The sequence below is a fragment of the Sapajus apella genome, unplaced genomic scaffold (assembly GCF_009761245.1).
Source record: "Sapajus apella isolate SASKATOON/1434 unplaced genomic scaffold, GSC_monkey_1.0 scaffold169, whole genome shotgun sequence".
Taxonomy (NCBI): Eukaryota; Metazoa; Chordata; class Mammalia; order Primates; family Cebidae; genus Sapajus; species Sapajus apella.
This window is the reverse complement of record NW_022437109.1, coordinates 1,017,040-1,033,861: the sequence shown is the minus strand read 5'-3', so window position 1 is coordinate 1,033,861 and position 16,822 is coordinate 1,017,040. Positions and strand designations below refer to the sequence as shown.

General features: G+C 46.6%; 1 protein-coding gene across 3 annotated transcripts in view; it reads right to left on the bottom strand.

The window, feature by feature from the left end:
• Positions 1-2,004: 2,004 nt before the first annotated feature.
• The window catches only part of PRUNE1 (prune exopolyphosphatase 1), a 29,168-nt gene continuing 14,350 nt past the window's right edge, over positions 2,005-16,822 (bottom strand). For 2 of the 3 annotated variants that reach the window (XM_032267424.1, XM_032267425.1), the window contains exons 4-8: positions 16,319-16,503; positions 15,452-15,610; positions 13,486-13,580; positions 9,272-9,430; positions 2,005-3,930 (exon numbers count right to left, since the gene is read on the bottom strand). In XM_032267424.1, coding sequence (XP_032123315.1) covers positions 3,502-3,930; positions 9,272-9,430; positions 13,486-13,580; positions 15,452-15,610; positions 16,319-16,503 — 1,027 coding nt within the window. In that variant the 3' untranslated portion in view covers positions 2,005-3,501. The remainder of the gene's footprint in view (positions 3,931-9,271; positions 9,431-13,485; positions 13,581-15,451; positions 15,611-16,318; positions 16,504-16,822) is intronic. The other variant, XM_032267426.1, reaches the window with a different exon arrangement.

Sequence of the window (16,822 nt, the reverse complement as noted above, 5' to 3'; positions counted from 1 at the left end):
AAATGCTGGGATTACAGGCATGAGCCACCATGCCTGGCCTGTTTTCCTTTTTCGAATTTTTTTACTTCAAGTCTTAATTCATCATCCTTGTATCCATTTGTTTGTTTTTTTGTTTGTTTGGCTTTGTTGTTTTTGAGACAGAGTTTCACTCTTGTTGCCCAGGCTGGAGTGCAGTGGCGCAATCTCAGCTCACTGCAACCTCTGCCTCCCGGGTTCAAGCAACTCTCCTGCCTCAGCCTCCGAAGAAGCTGGGACGACAGGCATGCGCCACCATGCCTGGCTAATTTTGTATTTTTAGGAGAGATGGGATTTCACCATGTTGGTCAGGCTTGTCTCAAACTCCTGACCTCAGGTGATCCACCTGCCTAGGCCTCCCAAAGTGCTGGGATTACAGGCGTGAGCTGCCCATCCCTTCCTCCTCCCAGCCGCCCTCACACGATCTCACCTAGGGAATTCTTCATCCTGCCATTCCTCCTTCAGCTCTAATTCCCCACGTCTCAGGGCTGCTCCTAGTTCTGCTGCTTCTCCACTCTCCCTGACCCTAAGACAGACACCCAAGAAGAAAAGAGTAAGGGAACTGAACAGTTGGTAAGAATAATTGGAGTGAAGAACAGTAATTGAGATACAGAGCAGAGAGTAGGCCTTCAAAAGAACTCAGACCTCTTGCCTCCTACAAAGGTATTTCTTTCACCTTCACCACTTACTAGATTGCCTGCTGTTGGGTTTGGGAGCAGAGGACAAATGGAATATAAAGTTAATCATATTTACCTCTACAGCAATTGCTCCACCTACGAAGTGGGGGTGAGAGATGTACCACATTACAATTGGCTGGAACCCAGCTAGACCCACCCAGCTATCACTGAGCAAAGTCAGGCAAGACGGCACCTAGTCAGGCCTGCCTTTCCTCCACCGTGCTGGGGAGTGGCCAAGGGAAAACACGGCATAGGTGGAGGGGTGGGGAAAAAAGCTAAGAAGAAAGATTTGCCGGGAACGAGAACCTGGACCTAAACTCAGTTGTGGTTCAGCTTTCCTGATGGTCATTCTGGAGGGAGAGGGTTAGAAAATAAAGAACACAGGCAGATTTATCAGATACAACATGATACAGAAACTTCCTTTATTTCTAAATATTTTATCCCGGATTCCCCTGTTCCCTATTTCCATACCATACTGACATTTCCTACCTAAAACCACCCTCATCCCTCCTCTGCAAATTCTCTAAGAGTCTTGTCTCCTTGAGGAACCTGAGATTTGCCCCAGTAAGAGCTGGGTGGTGGGAAAGTCTCTCAGGACTGTTTATTCTGTTTCTCATCAAGTGAGCCAAGATTTTACTTACCCAACATCTAACGTCTTTTTTCCTGCCTCTTGTATGGTTCCCATCTTCACAAGTCTTCCTGTCTTCTTTAAACACCTAAGAGTTGTTGGGGAGCTGGGTGTCCCAGCCCCCAACACTTCTTTACCTTTTTTGTCTCAGCTGTGGTAGTTCTGGCCTCCAAGGAGGGAGGTGTGGAAGGGAGGTAACCTCATCTTCAAACAGGTTTTGCCACCTCCTCTCCCAAGGAGCAGGTTTGCCCAAAAGAAAAACCCTGCCTCCTCTGAGGGGCGGGCTTTGGGGAGGAGTGCATTTTCTAGGGGAGCAGTCTTGGCTGAGTCTAGGAAGGCAATTTGTTCTCTTATACCCTTCTCAAAGTTGCTCTTTACACAAACAAGCAAAAAGCCAGGAGAAATCATTGTGTTCCTAAGACTGTTATCTTGGGCCTACTTTTCAAGCATAAGCAAACTGGGGAGACGGAACATGTTATAAGGAGGTTTCTGGGAGAATAAACAAGTTGAAGGGGAGGCTGAGGATGAGGAGAGACAGAAGCCTGTTGCTCCTTATTCCCAAAAAGAGTCAACAGAAAGAAGCCATTAAGTGTAATGGGAAGAAGGGAGATGAATTTTGAGGAGACTGAAACAATTATCACAGAGAAAGGCCCAATTACACCTGTAAAAACAAAGACAGTAAGATCCCAAACAGGAAAAAAGTATTTAATACTTTAACAAAATGCAAAATAAAGTACCCAAGTTACAAAACATAAATTCCTTTGGTTCGTGATCACACCACTATTTTTACCTTCCACATAGCTACAGACATCACACCCTCAAAGTGAAGTCACAGACTGTCCCCCTCGTACTGAAGATGTCATGCCAAAACCATCACATACCCCACTGTTCAGTGAAACTGTTGGCAACGTACAGAGAATAGAGCTGTGGGGTAGGAAAAGGGGTAAAGGGTTGGTCTGAAAAAAAAAAAAAGTGGGGGGAGACTCTACACATGCAGAACAAGTCAGTGGGAGGGAGCTCTCTGCTGGGTCACATGTCATAAACCACACCCCTATTCATGCTACATGAGGCTGAGTCCTTGCTACAATCACACAGAAATACAGACAATCACGTGAACCTGAGCACCCCCAGGGATAACAGAAGAAAAATACAGAAAAGCAGAGGAGAGAAAGAATGGCAGCAAGAGGCAGATCACAGAATACCAGGGAACACCTCGTCCCAACCCTGTTTTATAGATGGGGAAAGTGAGACCTAGAGTAGTGCAGTGTCTTGCCAAAACACAGTTTATGGCAGCATTAGAACTCCATGCTTCCTTTTAAAACGAGCAAGGAGAAAAAGAGATGGACAAGAAATTGATAGGCCTGCTAAGCCAGGGGACAGACCCAGGCCTCTCATTCCAGTTCTGCGGTCATTTTGGAAGAGTGCCTATGAGGTCATTAAGGCCTTTCTGGGTGCTTTCTTAATTCTCGAGAATCAGGAGCCATCAGGGTTCTAGGTGGCTCTGGGACAGGGGGATCCAAGAAACAGCCAGGCCACCTGATCAGGACAGAAGACAGTGGCCTCTAATCTGCTCCCAAACTAGATCTGAAAACAGTCACAGTGAGCTCAGAATAGAAATTCAGCCATCTCTGAATCAAACACCATCACCTAAATGGTGGCAGAATGGAGAGTCACAGAGCTGGAAATCCGCTGGGGAATGAAAACCGGAATAAGTTTCCACAGCGCACTCTCTTTTCTCTCTAGCTTGAGGCAGGTATTCCATAAATACTTGAATGAATGAGAATAAATGAAAACATGGAGACCATCAATGGCTGTTTAGTTCCATGACAGATATTGGTTCTGTTCAAGATCCATGCTGAGGGCACTTTGGGGTCCACATTCTTTTTGTCCCACTGTGCTGGGACTGTAGATGTGTCACACTGTGCCCCTGGCAAATGAAATACAGGGAGGTGTAGACTTAAATAATAAAATGTATCTGATTGGTAGAGATTAGGGGGCAAAGGTGGAAAGCCATTCTTAGAGCAGCTGCTTTCTTTCACTTTTTTCTCCTCTCAGTTTTATGAGAACAGTACACCAGATCCTGGAGCAATGAAGACCGAATTGCTGAATCTCCAGACATCTCAAAACATGCATGTGAAGTGAGTCAGGTGCCTCACCCACTACCTCCTCCCCTCCCAACAGTCACTTCTTGGACAGGGAGGCAGTGGTCGACTGTGACAGTGAGATCTGACTGCACTTCTCGAAGACCGCCTCGGCGGAGAGTTTAGGCAGCCCCTGATCCAGAGGGCACTCATCCACCAAGCTGTTCATGGGCGTGGGGGGCAGCGGAGGGTCCTCCTCATCTTGACTCAGTCCAGAAATCAGGGAGTTACTTGCTCTGTCCAATTCCTTGTCCACCTGCTCCCTGGACACATCCACTGTCTCAGGCTGTCCTGAAGGGATCTTCATGGAGTCAAAATATGCTGACAGGGCTTCCTGGAGCAGGGGCAGAAGTTTCTTTCGAGAGACCTGGGTGTTGCCTTGAAGATAGGCATGGAGGTTAGGGTGGATGCTTGAGGTAGGGGTGAGCTTCAGGGGCGGAGACTGGGAGTGTTCCAGGACTTCACAGATCTAAAGAGGAGACAATAACAGGGAAATGTTACATAACCTGCTGTAGCAAAGCACTGAGGCTTCTAAGTGAGAGGCTTCCTCTACAGAAGAGAAAGCTTTCAAAAAGTAAGTTATCCTTGAGGCCGGGTGCAGTGGCTCACGCCTGTAATCCCAGCACTTTGGGAGGCTGAGGTGGGCAGATCACTGAGGTCAGGAGTTCGAGACCAGCCTAGTCAACACGGTGAAACAATGTCTCTACCAAAAATACAAAAATCAACCATAGCCGGATTGTGATGCATGCCTGTAATCCCAGCTACTCGGGAGGCTGAGACAGGAGAATCACTTGAACCCAGGAGGTGGAGGATGCAGTGAGCCAAGATCTTGCCACTGCACTCCAGCCTGGGTGATAAAGCAAGACAAAAAAAGAAAAGTTAGTTATCCAGAGTTTGGTTTTATTGTTTGCAACCAACGGAACACTAATATTCACAGTATATATATATATTTTTTGATATGGAGTCTCACTCTGTCATCCAGGCTGGAGTGCAGCAGCACGATCTTGGCTCACTTGATGCCTCCGGGGATCAAGTGATTCTCTTACCTCAGCCTCCCATGTAGCTGGGACTACAGACAAGTGTCACCGCATCTGGCTAATTTTTGTATTTTTAGTAGAGATGGAGCTTCACCATGTTGGCCAGGCAGGTCTCGAATTCCTGACCTTAGGTGATCCACAGGCCCTGGTCTCCCAAAGTCCTAGGATTATAGGTGTAGATGATGGCATAGTTAAACCAGAACCCAGGAACCTTAGCTTCTAATCTAGTGTTGTTTCCAAGAGTATAACTGTGCTTAAGAACTTGAACTAGGATAGGACTAGAATTTATCTAGAGGTCAGAGGGATGGAGGAAGAAAGAATGAATTGAACAAAATAAGATTGGTATCACTATTACCCTCACTTACATGTATGGAAACTGAGGCTTGGATGATTAGGTAACTGGCCTAAGGTCATAATTTGCATGACGCAAAACTGACACTGAGCCCAGAGCTGTCACCAAAGCCAGTGTTCTTTTTTTTTTTTTTTTTTTTTTCTTGAGACGGAGTTTCACACTTGTTACCCAGGCTAGAGTGCAATGGCACGATCTCGGCTCACTGCAACCTCCGCCTCCTGGGTTCAGGCAATTCTCCTGCCTCGGCCTCCTGAGTAGCTGGGATTACAGGCACGCACCACCATGCCCAGCTAATTTTTTGTATTTTTAGTAGAGACGGGGTTTCACCATGTTGACCAGGATGGTCTCGATCTCTTGACCTCGTGATCCACCCGCCTCGGCCTCCCAAAGTGCTGGGATTACAGGCGTGAGCCACCGCGCCCGGCCCAAAGCCAGTGTTCTAAAGCAATATTATACCACCCCTAACAAAGGAGAAAGAGCAGATGGTAGAGGAGGCTGTGAGAAAAGGACTCCTGGCCAGGCACAGCGGCTCAAACCTGCAATTCCAGAGCTTTGGGAAGCTGAGGCTGGTGGGTCACTTGAGTCCAGGAGTTTGAGACCAGCCCGGGCAATACAGCAAGACCCTCTCTACAAAAAATACAAAAAAAAATTAGCTGGCCATGGTGGTGTATGCTTATACTTGGAAGGCTGAGGTGGGAGAACTGCTTGAACCTGGGAGGCAGAGGTTGTAGTGACCTGAGATTGTGCCATTCATTGTGCCACTCCAGTCTGGGCAACAGAGCAAGAGACCCTGTCTTGAAAAAAGAGAGAGAGAGAGAGAGAGAGAGAGAGAGAGAGAGAGAAAGGACTCCTGTTTCCAAGCATAGGGGCAGCCTGGACAATGGTGGAGTCATTAGAAATCCTCACAGCTGGCCGGGCACAGTGGCTCACACCTGTAATCCCAGCACTTTGGGAGGCTGAGTTGGGTAGATCATCTGAAGTCAGGAATTCGAGACCAGCCTGGCCAACACGGTGCAACCTCATCTCTACTAAAAATATAAAAATTAGCTGGGCGTGGTGGCAGGTGCCTGTAATCCCAGCTACTCGGGAGGCTGAGGCAGGAGAATTGCTTGGACCGAGGAAGTGGAGGTTGCAGTGAGCTGAGATCGTGCCATTGCACTCCAGCCTGGGTGACAAGAGCGAGACTTCATCTTAAAAAAAAAATAAAAAACCAAAACAGAAATCCCCACAGCTTCAAAATGGCAGGGAGAAGATTCAGGAAGGTGGAAGAGGTACTTCTAATGGCCAAAGTACCCTTTTCTTCAGGACAGGATTAGTAAGAGCCACTATTTACAAAGTGCTTACTCTGCTCCAGAAGTGTGTTTTACATATGATATGTTTAATGATCATAACAGACTTATCAGTGGGTACTATTATGCCATTTCCAGATGCAGAAGTCAACTGACGTGCCTTAGCTCAAAGAGTGAGTTAAGTGGCAAACCTAGAACAGAAAAGCACATCTACCTGACTTTAAAAACTGCAGTTCTTGGCCACATGTAGTGGCTCACACCTATAATCCCAGCACTTTGGGAGGCCGAGGTAGGCAGATCACTTGAGGTCAGAAGTTCGAGACTAGCCTGGCCAACATGATGAAACCCCATCTCTACTAAAAATATAAAAATTAGCCGGGCATAGTGGTGGGCATCTGTAGTCCCAGCTACAGGCTGAGGTGGGAGAATTACTTGAACCCGGGAGGTGGCGGTTGCAGTGAGCCCAGGTCACATCACTGTACTACAGCCTGGGCGACAGAGTGAGACTGAAAAAACAACAAACAAACAAAAAAAACTGCAATTCTTTTCATAATGACAAACTACCTTACACTGAATGAAATCACATTTGCTTCCTGAGGGAGAAGACAAAGGCAAAGGGAGGTGGGAAAGGGCAGACATACCTTCTATGAGGACAAAGGATTATCTGCCATATTCTGTCTTCAGCAGTCCTCACAGAGCCTAGGCAACCCTAAGAGTCCCTGGACTGCCTTAACCCCACTTTTTTTTTTGAGATGAAGTCTCACTCTGTTGCCCAGGCTGTGGTACAGTGGCGTGATCTGGGCTCACTGCAACCTCTGCCTCCCAGGTTCAAGCGATTCTCCTGCCTCAGCCTCCTGAGTAGCTGGGACTACAGGCGCACACCGTTATGTCCAACTAATGTTTGCATTTTTAGTAGAGACGGGGTTTCACCATGTTGGCCAGAATGGTCTTGATCTCTTTTTTTTTTTTTTTGAGACGGAGTTTCACCCTTGTTACCCAGGCTGGAGTGCAATGGCGCGATCTCGGCTCACCGCAACCTCCGCCTTCTGGGTTCAGGCAATTCTCCTGCCTCAGCCTCCTGAGCAGCTGGGACTACAGGCACGCGCCACCATGCCCAGCTAATTTTTTGTATTTTTAGTAGAGACGGGGTTTCACCACGTTGACCAGGATGGTCTTGATCTCTTGACCTCGTGATCCACCCGCCTCAGCCTCCCAAAGTGCTGGGATTACAGGCTTGAGCCACCGCGCCTGGCCGGTCTTGATCTCTTGACCTCATGATGTGTCTGCCTTGGCCTCCCAGCGTGCTGGGATTAGAGCTGTGAGCCACTGTCCCTGGCCTTAAGCCCACTTTTAAATTCTTCCCTAGGCTATTCAACAACCAGCAGAGGAACAGAAAGGGGAGGAAGTGGGAAAGATGGTGAAATGGAAGACTGGGAAAGAAAACAAATCTGGATGTAGATCACTCTTTGCAGAGTTTGCACTATACAGAATAATTAATCCCTGTATACCAAGCAGCAGAAAAGGTCTCTCGTATTTCCAATTTTTAAGGCAACAGAGTAATTCCAGGGGTGAAGAATTAGTGATTAAACCAAAAACAGAGCTGTTTTTTCTCCCCCCGCCCCTCCCATAGAGATGACATCTTGCTCTCTTTACTAGGCTGGACTGAAATTTCCCAGCTCAAGCAATCCTGCATCAGCCTCCTGAGTTGCTGGGACTACAGGCACATGCCACTGTCTCTAGCTCAAGAAGGGAATTTTAACTCTAGATTTATAGTATTTCTTTCCAACCAGATTTTCTTTTTTTTTGAGACGGAGTTTTGCTCTTTCGCCCAGGCTGGAGTGCAGTGGCGTGATCTCAGCTCACTGCAACCTCTGCTTTCCGGTTTCAAGTGATTCTCCTGCCTCAGCTTCCTGAGTAGCTGGGATTACAAGTGCCCGCCACCACACCCAGCTAATTTTTGTATATATGTTTTTTTTTTTTTTTGAGATGGAGTTTCGCTCTTGTTACCCAGGCTGGAGTGCAATGGCGCGATCTCGGCTCACCGCAACCTCCGCCTCCTGGGTTCAGGCAATTCTCCTGCCTCAGCCTCCTGAGTAGCTGGGATTATAGGCACGCGCCACCATGCCCAGCTGATTTTTTGTAGTTTTAGTAGAGACAGGGTTTCACCATGTTGACCAGGATGGTCTCGATCTCTTGACCTCGTGATCCACCCGCCTCAGCCTCCCAAAGTGCTGGGATTACAGGCGTGAGCCACTGTGCCCGGCCCTGTATATATTTTTTTATTGTACTTTAGGTTCTGGGGTACATGTGCAGATCATGCAGGATTGTTGCATAGGTACACACATGGCAATGTGGTTTGCTGCCTCCATCCCCCCGAATTTTGGTATTTTTTTAGTAGAGACGGGGTTTTACCATGTTGGCCAGGCTGGTCTCGAACTCCTGACCTTGTGATCCACCCAACTAGGCCTCCCAAAGTGCTGGGATTACAGGGGTGCGCCACTGTGCCCGGCCCCAGATTTTTTTTTAGATGGAGTCTTGCTCTGTCACCAGGCTGGAATGCCGTGTCATGGTCTTGGCTCATTGCAACCTCTGCCTTCTGGGTTTGAGCGATTTTCTTGCCTCAGCCTCCTGAGTAGCTGGGACTATAGGCACACACCACCACACCCAGCTGATTTTTGTATTTTTAGTAGAGACAGGGTTTCACCATGTTGGCCAGAATGGTCTCTACCTCTTGACCTCGTGATCGGTCCGCCTTGGCCTCCCAAAGTGTTAAGATTACAGGCGTGAGCCACAGCACCCAGCCCTCTAACCAGATTTATTTCAAGTTCTTTCAAAGTAGTAACTGAATCTCTTGTTCTCTTTGGAATTCCCCCTTTCTCAACAATGCTATGATTAAGGATATTTATTCAAAAAAAGAAGAAGAATTTTTTAAAAAGAATAGTCACATAGAGAGAAAATGGGGAAAAAGCAGAAAGGGGAGGAAGCAGGTCGAGAAACAGGTCAAGGTACCTCATGTAAGTGTATTAATATAAGAACCAAAGAAAGGTCCTCAAGCACAGAGCTGTGGTGCACAGAGGTGCATACAGGCAGACTCTATAAGGCTCTTAGGTTGGAGAAAGGAGAGAGACTCACCGTTGTTCGGAGTGCCACATGGGGACAGAAAATAGCCAACTGCCGCACTGGCTCATTGTGAGTGTCAAAAAAGATAGTCATGGCGACCAGGACATCATAGCTGTGAGCCTGGCAGAAAGCATGGAGTTCTGCAAGGAGGTTAGACCTCTGCAGAAAGGCCTGAAAGGGAAGAAACGGAGAGGGATGAAGGACTTTCTCATCATCATCATCAATAAAACATTCTTAGAAAGGATTTCTTTGCATGTTATTCTGGGACTTGTGCTCCATAAAAAAGGTATCTAGTATTTATTCTGTGTTATCTATGTGCTGGCAGGCAGTGTGGTAGAATGAGGAGAATACAGGCTTTAGATTAAAAGAGAACTGGTTTGAAAATCAGCCCTTAACTGTAAGCGTATGATCAAGGAATTATGCTAACTTTCTGGCCTGAGTTTCCTTGTTTGTGAAATAAGGATAATTTACACTAAACACTTACACTAAACACGATTGTTTTAAGAATTAAAAGCTGATAATGTATGTAAAGTGCCTGGCGTGTTCAAGGCTCTCCTGTTCTTGCAATCAAACAAACAAGGTCTTTGCCTTGTAGGTACTTTTATTCTAAAACAGAATAACGGAGCATACAAATAAGAGGAGATGTGAAAACTGCTTTTCTCTATCCTTGGGCTTTTCTCTATCTTTGGCATTAAAAAAAAAAAAAAATTCTTGGCCGGGCGCAGTGGCTCACGCCTATAATCCCAGCACTTTGGGAGGCCGAGGCGGGTGGATCACGAGGTCAAGAGATCGAGACCATCCTGGTCAACGAGGTGAAACCTCGTCTCTACTAAAAATACAAAAATTAGCTGGGCATGATGGTGCGTACCTGTAGTCCCAGCTACTCGGGAGGCTGAGGCAGGAGAATTGTTTGAGCCCAGGAGGCAGAGGTTGCGGTGAGCCGAGATCGTGCCATTGCACTCCAGTCTGGGCAACAACAGCAAAACTCCGTCTCAAAAAAAAAAAAAAAAAAAAATTCTTGGCTTTTCTTTCTTTCTTTTTGAGATGGAGTCTCCCTGTCACCCAGGCTGGAGTGCAGTGGTAAAATTTCAGCTCATTGCAACCTCTGCCTCCCAGGGTTCAAGTGATTCTTGTGCTTCAGCCTCCTGAGTAGCTGGGATTACAGGCGCTTGCCCACCATGCCTGGCTAATTTTTGTATTTTTAGTAGAGATGGGGTTTCACCATGTTGGCGTGAGCCACCGTGCCTGGCCAATCCTTGGCATTTCTGATATGTCAATTTGTACTGTAATTACTGTAGTTGGCAAGCCTTTTATGTTCCTGTTTCTTTCTCAAACTAGGTTATGAACCACAAGAGAAGAGACCATGCTATTGTGTTTTACTTAATTATTTAGTATTTTTACATAGTACTTAGTAGAAAGCTGTGCAGAGTATGTATTCAGATCAGATGAATGATTTTTTTTTTTTTTTTTTTTTGAAATGGAGTCTTGCTCTGTCACCCAGGCTGGAGTGCAATGGAGCAATCTTGGCTCCCTGCAGCCTCTGCCTCCTCAGTTCAAGCGATTCTTATCCCTCAGCCTCCTGAGTAGCTGGGACTACAGGCGCCCACCACTATGTCCAGCTAATTTTTTTTTATTTTTTATTTTTAGTAGAGACAGGGTTTTACCATGTTGGCCAGGCTGGTTTTGAATTCCTGACCTCAAGTGATCCGCCTGCCTTGGCTTCCCAAGTGCTGGGATTTACAGGCGTGAGCCACTGTGCCCGGCCAGATGAATGATTTAAACCAATGTGACATGGAACCAGGTATTAAAACTCCATTATTATTGTTTTAGTTTCCACACACAGCATTTAATTGAATACCATTGTTAAAGTTACCTTCATTCATACATTTATCAAAGTTTACTGAGCATGCACTATGTGCCAGGCACTGTTAAGGGTCCTAGAGATACAACAGACACAAAAGAAATGGTCCCTGCTCTGGTGGAGCTGATAAACTAGCAGAGGAATACAGACAATTAACAGGGAAGCCAGGAAACAAAATCATTTTAGTATGTTAAGTGCTTTGCAAAACAAACAAATAGGCTGGCCACGGTGGCTGAGACCTGTAATCCCAGCAGTTTGGGAGGCCAAGGTGGGTGCATCATTTGAGGCCAGGAGTTCGAGACCTGCCTGGCCAACATAGTGAAACCCCACCTCTATTAAAAATATAAAAATGAGCCAGGTGCAGTTGCGTATGCCTGTAATCCCAGCACTTTGGAAGGCTGAGGCGGGTGGATCACGAGTTCAAAGCTCGAGACCACCCTGGCCAACATGGTAAAACCCTATCTCTACTAAAAATATATATAAAAAAAAAATTAGCTGGGTTTGGTGGTACATGCCTATAGTCCCTGCTATTCGGGAGGCTGAGGCAGGAGAACAGCTTGAACCCAGGAGGTGGTGGTTACAGTGAGCCAAGATTGCGCCTCTGTACTCTAGCCTGGCAATAGAACAAGACTCGGTCTCAAAAAATATATATATACAAAAATGGCTGGGTGCGGTAGTTCATGCCTATAATCCTAGCATTTTGGCAGGCCAAGGTGGATGGATCACTTAAGGTCAGGAGTTTGAGACCAGCCTGGCTAATATGGTGAAACCCCATCTCTACTAAAAATATAAAAATTAGCTGCGCATGGGGCCTGTGCCTGTAATCGCAGCTGCTTGGGAGGCTGAGTTAGGAGAATCGCTTGAACCTGGGAGACGGAGGCTGCAGTGAGCTGAGATTTTGCCATTGCACTCCAGCCTGGGCGACGAGAGCAAAACTCAATCTCAAAAAATTAAAAAAAAAAAATTATCTGGGCGTGCTGCCATGCAATAATAATCCCAGCTACTAAGGAGGCTGAGGCAGGAGAATTGCTTGAATCCAGAAGGTGGAGGTTGCAGTAAGCTGAGATTATGCCACTCCACTCCAGCAGGGGCAACAGAGTAAAACTCCAGCTCAAAACAAACAAACAAAACTGCTAGAGGTTTTTTGAGCCTAAGAGATAGTATTTCAGTTAGGGTGTCCAGGAAAAATCTCCCAAAATGAGAGACATCTGAGCTGAGACCTGAATGTTAAGGAGCCAACTCTACAAGGAGAAAAGCTCAGCTGGGAATGAGCTTCATGGTTCGAGGAACAGGAAAGAAACCAGTGTGGCTACAGTACTGTGGCACAGGAGTGCAGCTGGAATGAGAGGAGGCCGGAGAAAAAGACAGGGGCCAGATCAAGCATGGCCCTGTAAACCACAGTAGGTCCTTTAGATTTTATTAAAAGTACAATGCGACTGGGCACGGTGGCTCACGCCTGTAATCCCAGCACTTTGGAGGCCAAGGTAGGAGAACTGCTTGAGGCCAGGAGTTTGAGACCAGCCTGGGAAACATAGTGAGACCCTGTCTACACACACACACATACATACACACACACACACACACACACACACACACACTAGCTGCGTGTGGTGGTGGGCACCTCTGGACTCAGCTGCTCGGGAGGCTGAGCTGGGAGGATTGCTTGAGGCTGTAAGGTTGAGGCTGCAGTGAGACATGATGGTACCACTGCACTCCAGCCTGGGCAACAGAGCATGACTCTCTCTCAAAAAAAAAAAAAATTATAAAACACCACTCTGGGCCCGGCGTGGTGGCTCAAGCCTGTAATCCCAGCACTTTGGGAGGCCGAGGTGGGTGGATCACGAGGTCAAGAGATCGAGACCATCCTGGTCAACATGGTGAAACTCCGTCTCTACTAAAAATACAAAAAATTAGCTGGGCATGGTGGTGCGTGCCTGTAATCCCAGCTACTCAGGAGGCTGAGGCAGGAGAATTGCCTGAACCCAGGAGGCAGAGGTTGCGGTGAGCCGAGATCGCGCCATTGCACTTCAGCCTGGGTAACAAAAGCGAAACTCCGTCCGAAAAAAAAAAAAAAAAAAAAAAAAAAAAAAAAAAAAAACAAAAAAACAAAAAAACACCACTCTGGCTACTGTAGGGAGAATGGTTTGTAGGGACGCAAAAGCGGAGGCAGGGAAACCAGTACCGAGGCTAGTACAGTGGTGCAGTGAGAGATGTTGGATTCTGGTAGTCACAGGGGAGGTGGAGACAAGGAGACAGACACAAGATACATTTTGGAGGTAAGCCAGGTGTGAGGAGCAAGGTTACATGCATAATATGCATAGCTAAAGGCTTTCTCTTCCCACCCACAGCCACAACTTGCTCTTACCTCCAAATCCATATATATTGCACTAATCGCCACCTTGATGCCTTGTCTATAGATAGTCTTCTGGTCCTTTCTCAGCATCTGCTCAGTGGTCAGTCCTAGGAAGCAGACATGAGACTAGAGGTTAAACAGGGGAGGTCACGGTCCCAAGACCAAGAAGGTCAGGACAGCCAGATGGGTCAAGGACGGAAAAGGAAAAACATAACCTCTCTTTGGGGCAATGAATGCAGGAGATAATTGAAAATGTAATCACAGCTGGGCACAGTGGCTCAGGCCTGTAATCCTAGCACATTGGGAGGCTGAGGTGGGCAGATCACCTGAAGTTGGGAGTTTGGGACCAGCCTGGCCAACATGGTGAAAATACTAAAAATACAAAAAAAATTAGCTGGGTGTGGTGGTGGGTGCCTATAATTTCAGCTACTCAGGAGGCTGAGGCAGGAGAATCACTTGAACCTGGACTCCATCTCAAAAAAAAAAAAAAAAAAAAGAAAGAAAGAAAATGTAATTACATAATCAAAAATCATCTTAAGTAATTGGTGACAATAGTTACCTTTACAGCAAGGAACTTTGGAGAGAAGGGCAAAACCCAGAACAGAGGATTTTACTTTGGATTTTTCCCCCTTCCTATACTGTTTGCATGTGATTCCTTTCTCTCTTTCTTCTTTTTTATGTCAACAGGTGGTAGCTGGGTAGAAGAATATGGAAGTTTTTTTGTTCTCTTTCTTTCTCTTTTGTATACTCACAAAATATTTCTTTTGCCTCCCTAACCAATTCTATAGATTTCACTCTGATAATTTAGCACACTCTTAGCATATTTTATGTATATGTCCTACATTCTTTGAATAGACTAGAACCTCCGAGTCTCTTTTTTTTTCTGAGATGGAGTTTCACTTTTGTTGCCCAAGCTGGAGTGCAATGGCGTCATCTTGGCTCACTGCAACCTCTGCTTCCTGGGTTCAAGTGATTTTCCTGCCTCAGCCTCCCAAGTATCTGGGATTACAGGTGCGCACCATCGCACCCAGCTAATTTTTTGTATTTTTAGTAGAAACAGGGTTTCACCATGTCAGCCAGGCTAGTCCCGAACTCCTGACCTCATGTGATCCACCCACCTCAGCCTCCCAAAGTGCTGGGATTACAGGCATGAGCCACTGCACCTGGCCCTTCTGAGGTGTTTTTTTTTTGAGATGGGGTTTTGCTCTTGTTGCCCAGGCTGGAGAGCAATGGCTCGATCTTGGCTCACTGCAACCTCCGCCTTTTGGGTTTAAGTGATTCTCCTGCCTCGGCCTCCCAAGTAGCTGGGATTATAGGCATGTGCCACCATGCCTGGCTAATTTTGTATTTTTAGTAGAGATGGGGTTTCTCCATGTTGGTCAGGCTGGTCTTGAACTCCTGACCTCAGGTGATTGCCTGCCTTGGCCTCCCAAAGGGCTGGGATTACAGTTGTGAGCCACCTCACCCAGCCTAAGCTTCTTAATACATTCCTTCTCATTCTAACCAAGAGCCAGGTTAGAACAATCCAGTAAATGCTATTTCATGCTTAGGCTAATATGCTACCTTGTTTCTCTCTGGTATAAGATTTAAATAATTGGCTGGGTGTGGTGGCTCACGCCTGTAATCACAGCATTTTGGGAGGCTGAGGTGGGCAGATCACCTGAGGTCGGGGGTTTGATACCAGCCTGGCCAACATGTTGAAACCCTGTCTGTACCACAATCACAAAAATTAGCTGGGCATGGTGGTGGGCACCTGTAATCCCAGCTATTTGAGAGGCTGAGTCAGGAGAATCGCTTGAACTTGGGAGGTGGAAGTTATGGTGAGCCGAGATTGTGCCACTGCACTCCAGCCTGGGCAACACAGCAAGACTCTCTCTCAAAAAAAAAAAAATAAATAAAAATAAAAAGAATATAATGAACAAGGCTTGCCTTCCAATTTTCCATCTGGGAGGTAGAAAAGGCAGTTAACACTTCATACCTGATACATCAAACTTTGCCTTTTGCAGGGAATCAAATATATCATTTCTCTTGGGTAGATCTGGGAAAAGGGCCTCTAGTTTTTCCACATATTTGCTGTCCTTTGGGGTTGCCTTTCCAATTTTAAGGTCCATGTTGACACAGTCCAGGACGATGGTTCCTGTGGAGAAGGGAGATGGTGGAACTTGAATCCTGTGACCCTCCACACACGCCCACCAGAACATACATAACCTTCACACCAAATGAACACAATACAGTTATTTGCACAGCAAACTCTCTGAAAGCAAAATGAGAAACTGGGACTGACTGTGTCCTGAGACCTCCCAAATCCAAACTAAAATGTAGGTAGGGAAATGGGGAAAAGGTAGAAAGCCTGAGCATCTCAATCCCTGGAGATTTTACAGCCTAGTCAGAGAGAGACACACCTCTTCAGTAGGCCGAATCCCATCAAAGAATCTTCTAAGTTGGAAGAGACAGTCTAGTCCAACTCTCTCTCTCTCTTTTTTTTTTTAATAAGTGGAAAAATGAGAACAAGAAAGGTTAAGAGATTTGCTCAAGGTCGCCTCACTATTTCCTGGAAGAATTGGTATTAGAATCTGTTTCCTGTTGCTTTGGCGAGTCCTCCTTCCATCATAAAATGATGCCAACAGGAAGCTTCTTGGTCTGTTGCCCTGTACTTTCCCCGACAAGTATCCCACAGGCCTTTAAACAGATGCTTAATTGTCTCCCAAAAGAATCCCATCCTTTGGTAGGAACTGAATGGCTCTGATAGCATATGGTTAGGCTGGAAGAGTCTAGACTTTTCCACCCTCCCATCTCAGGGATAGGAATAGAACTACTCAGGTTCCAATCGAGAAGCTACCCTCACCATGCAGAAGGGCTGCAGTTTGCCTGTCCAAGATCTCTGGTGCCCCCTGCAGGATTCTCTCGGTCACCAGCGTAGCGCAGGACCCCACCAGCTCAACTGAAACATGGCAGGGAGGGCAGTGTTTCTGCTCGATGGGCCGATGGTCTAGCACCTCTGCTACGGCATCCTCTAGGGCTGCATCACTTCTGTGGAGGGGAGGGTACGGGAAAATAGAAAAAAAGATAGGTAGGGACATTCCAGCTGCTTCTAACCAATCTCCACCCCACCCATCAAGGAAAGCACAGATGTCTTAGGCAAGCTTTTTTTTTTTTTTTTTTGAGACAGAGTTTCACTCTTGTCACCCAGGCTGAAGTGCAATGGTGCTATCTTGGCTTACTGCAACCTCCGCCCCTTGGGTTCAAGTGATTCTCCTGCCTCAGCCTTCCAAGTAGCTGGGATTACAGGCCCCCACCACTACGCCTGCTAATTTTTTTGTCTTTTTAGTAGAGATGGGGTTTCGCCATG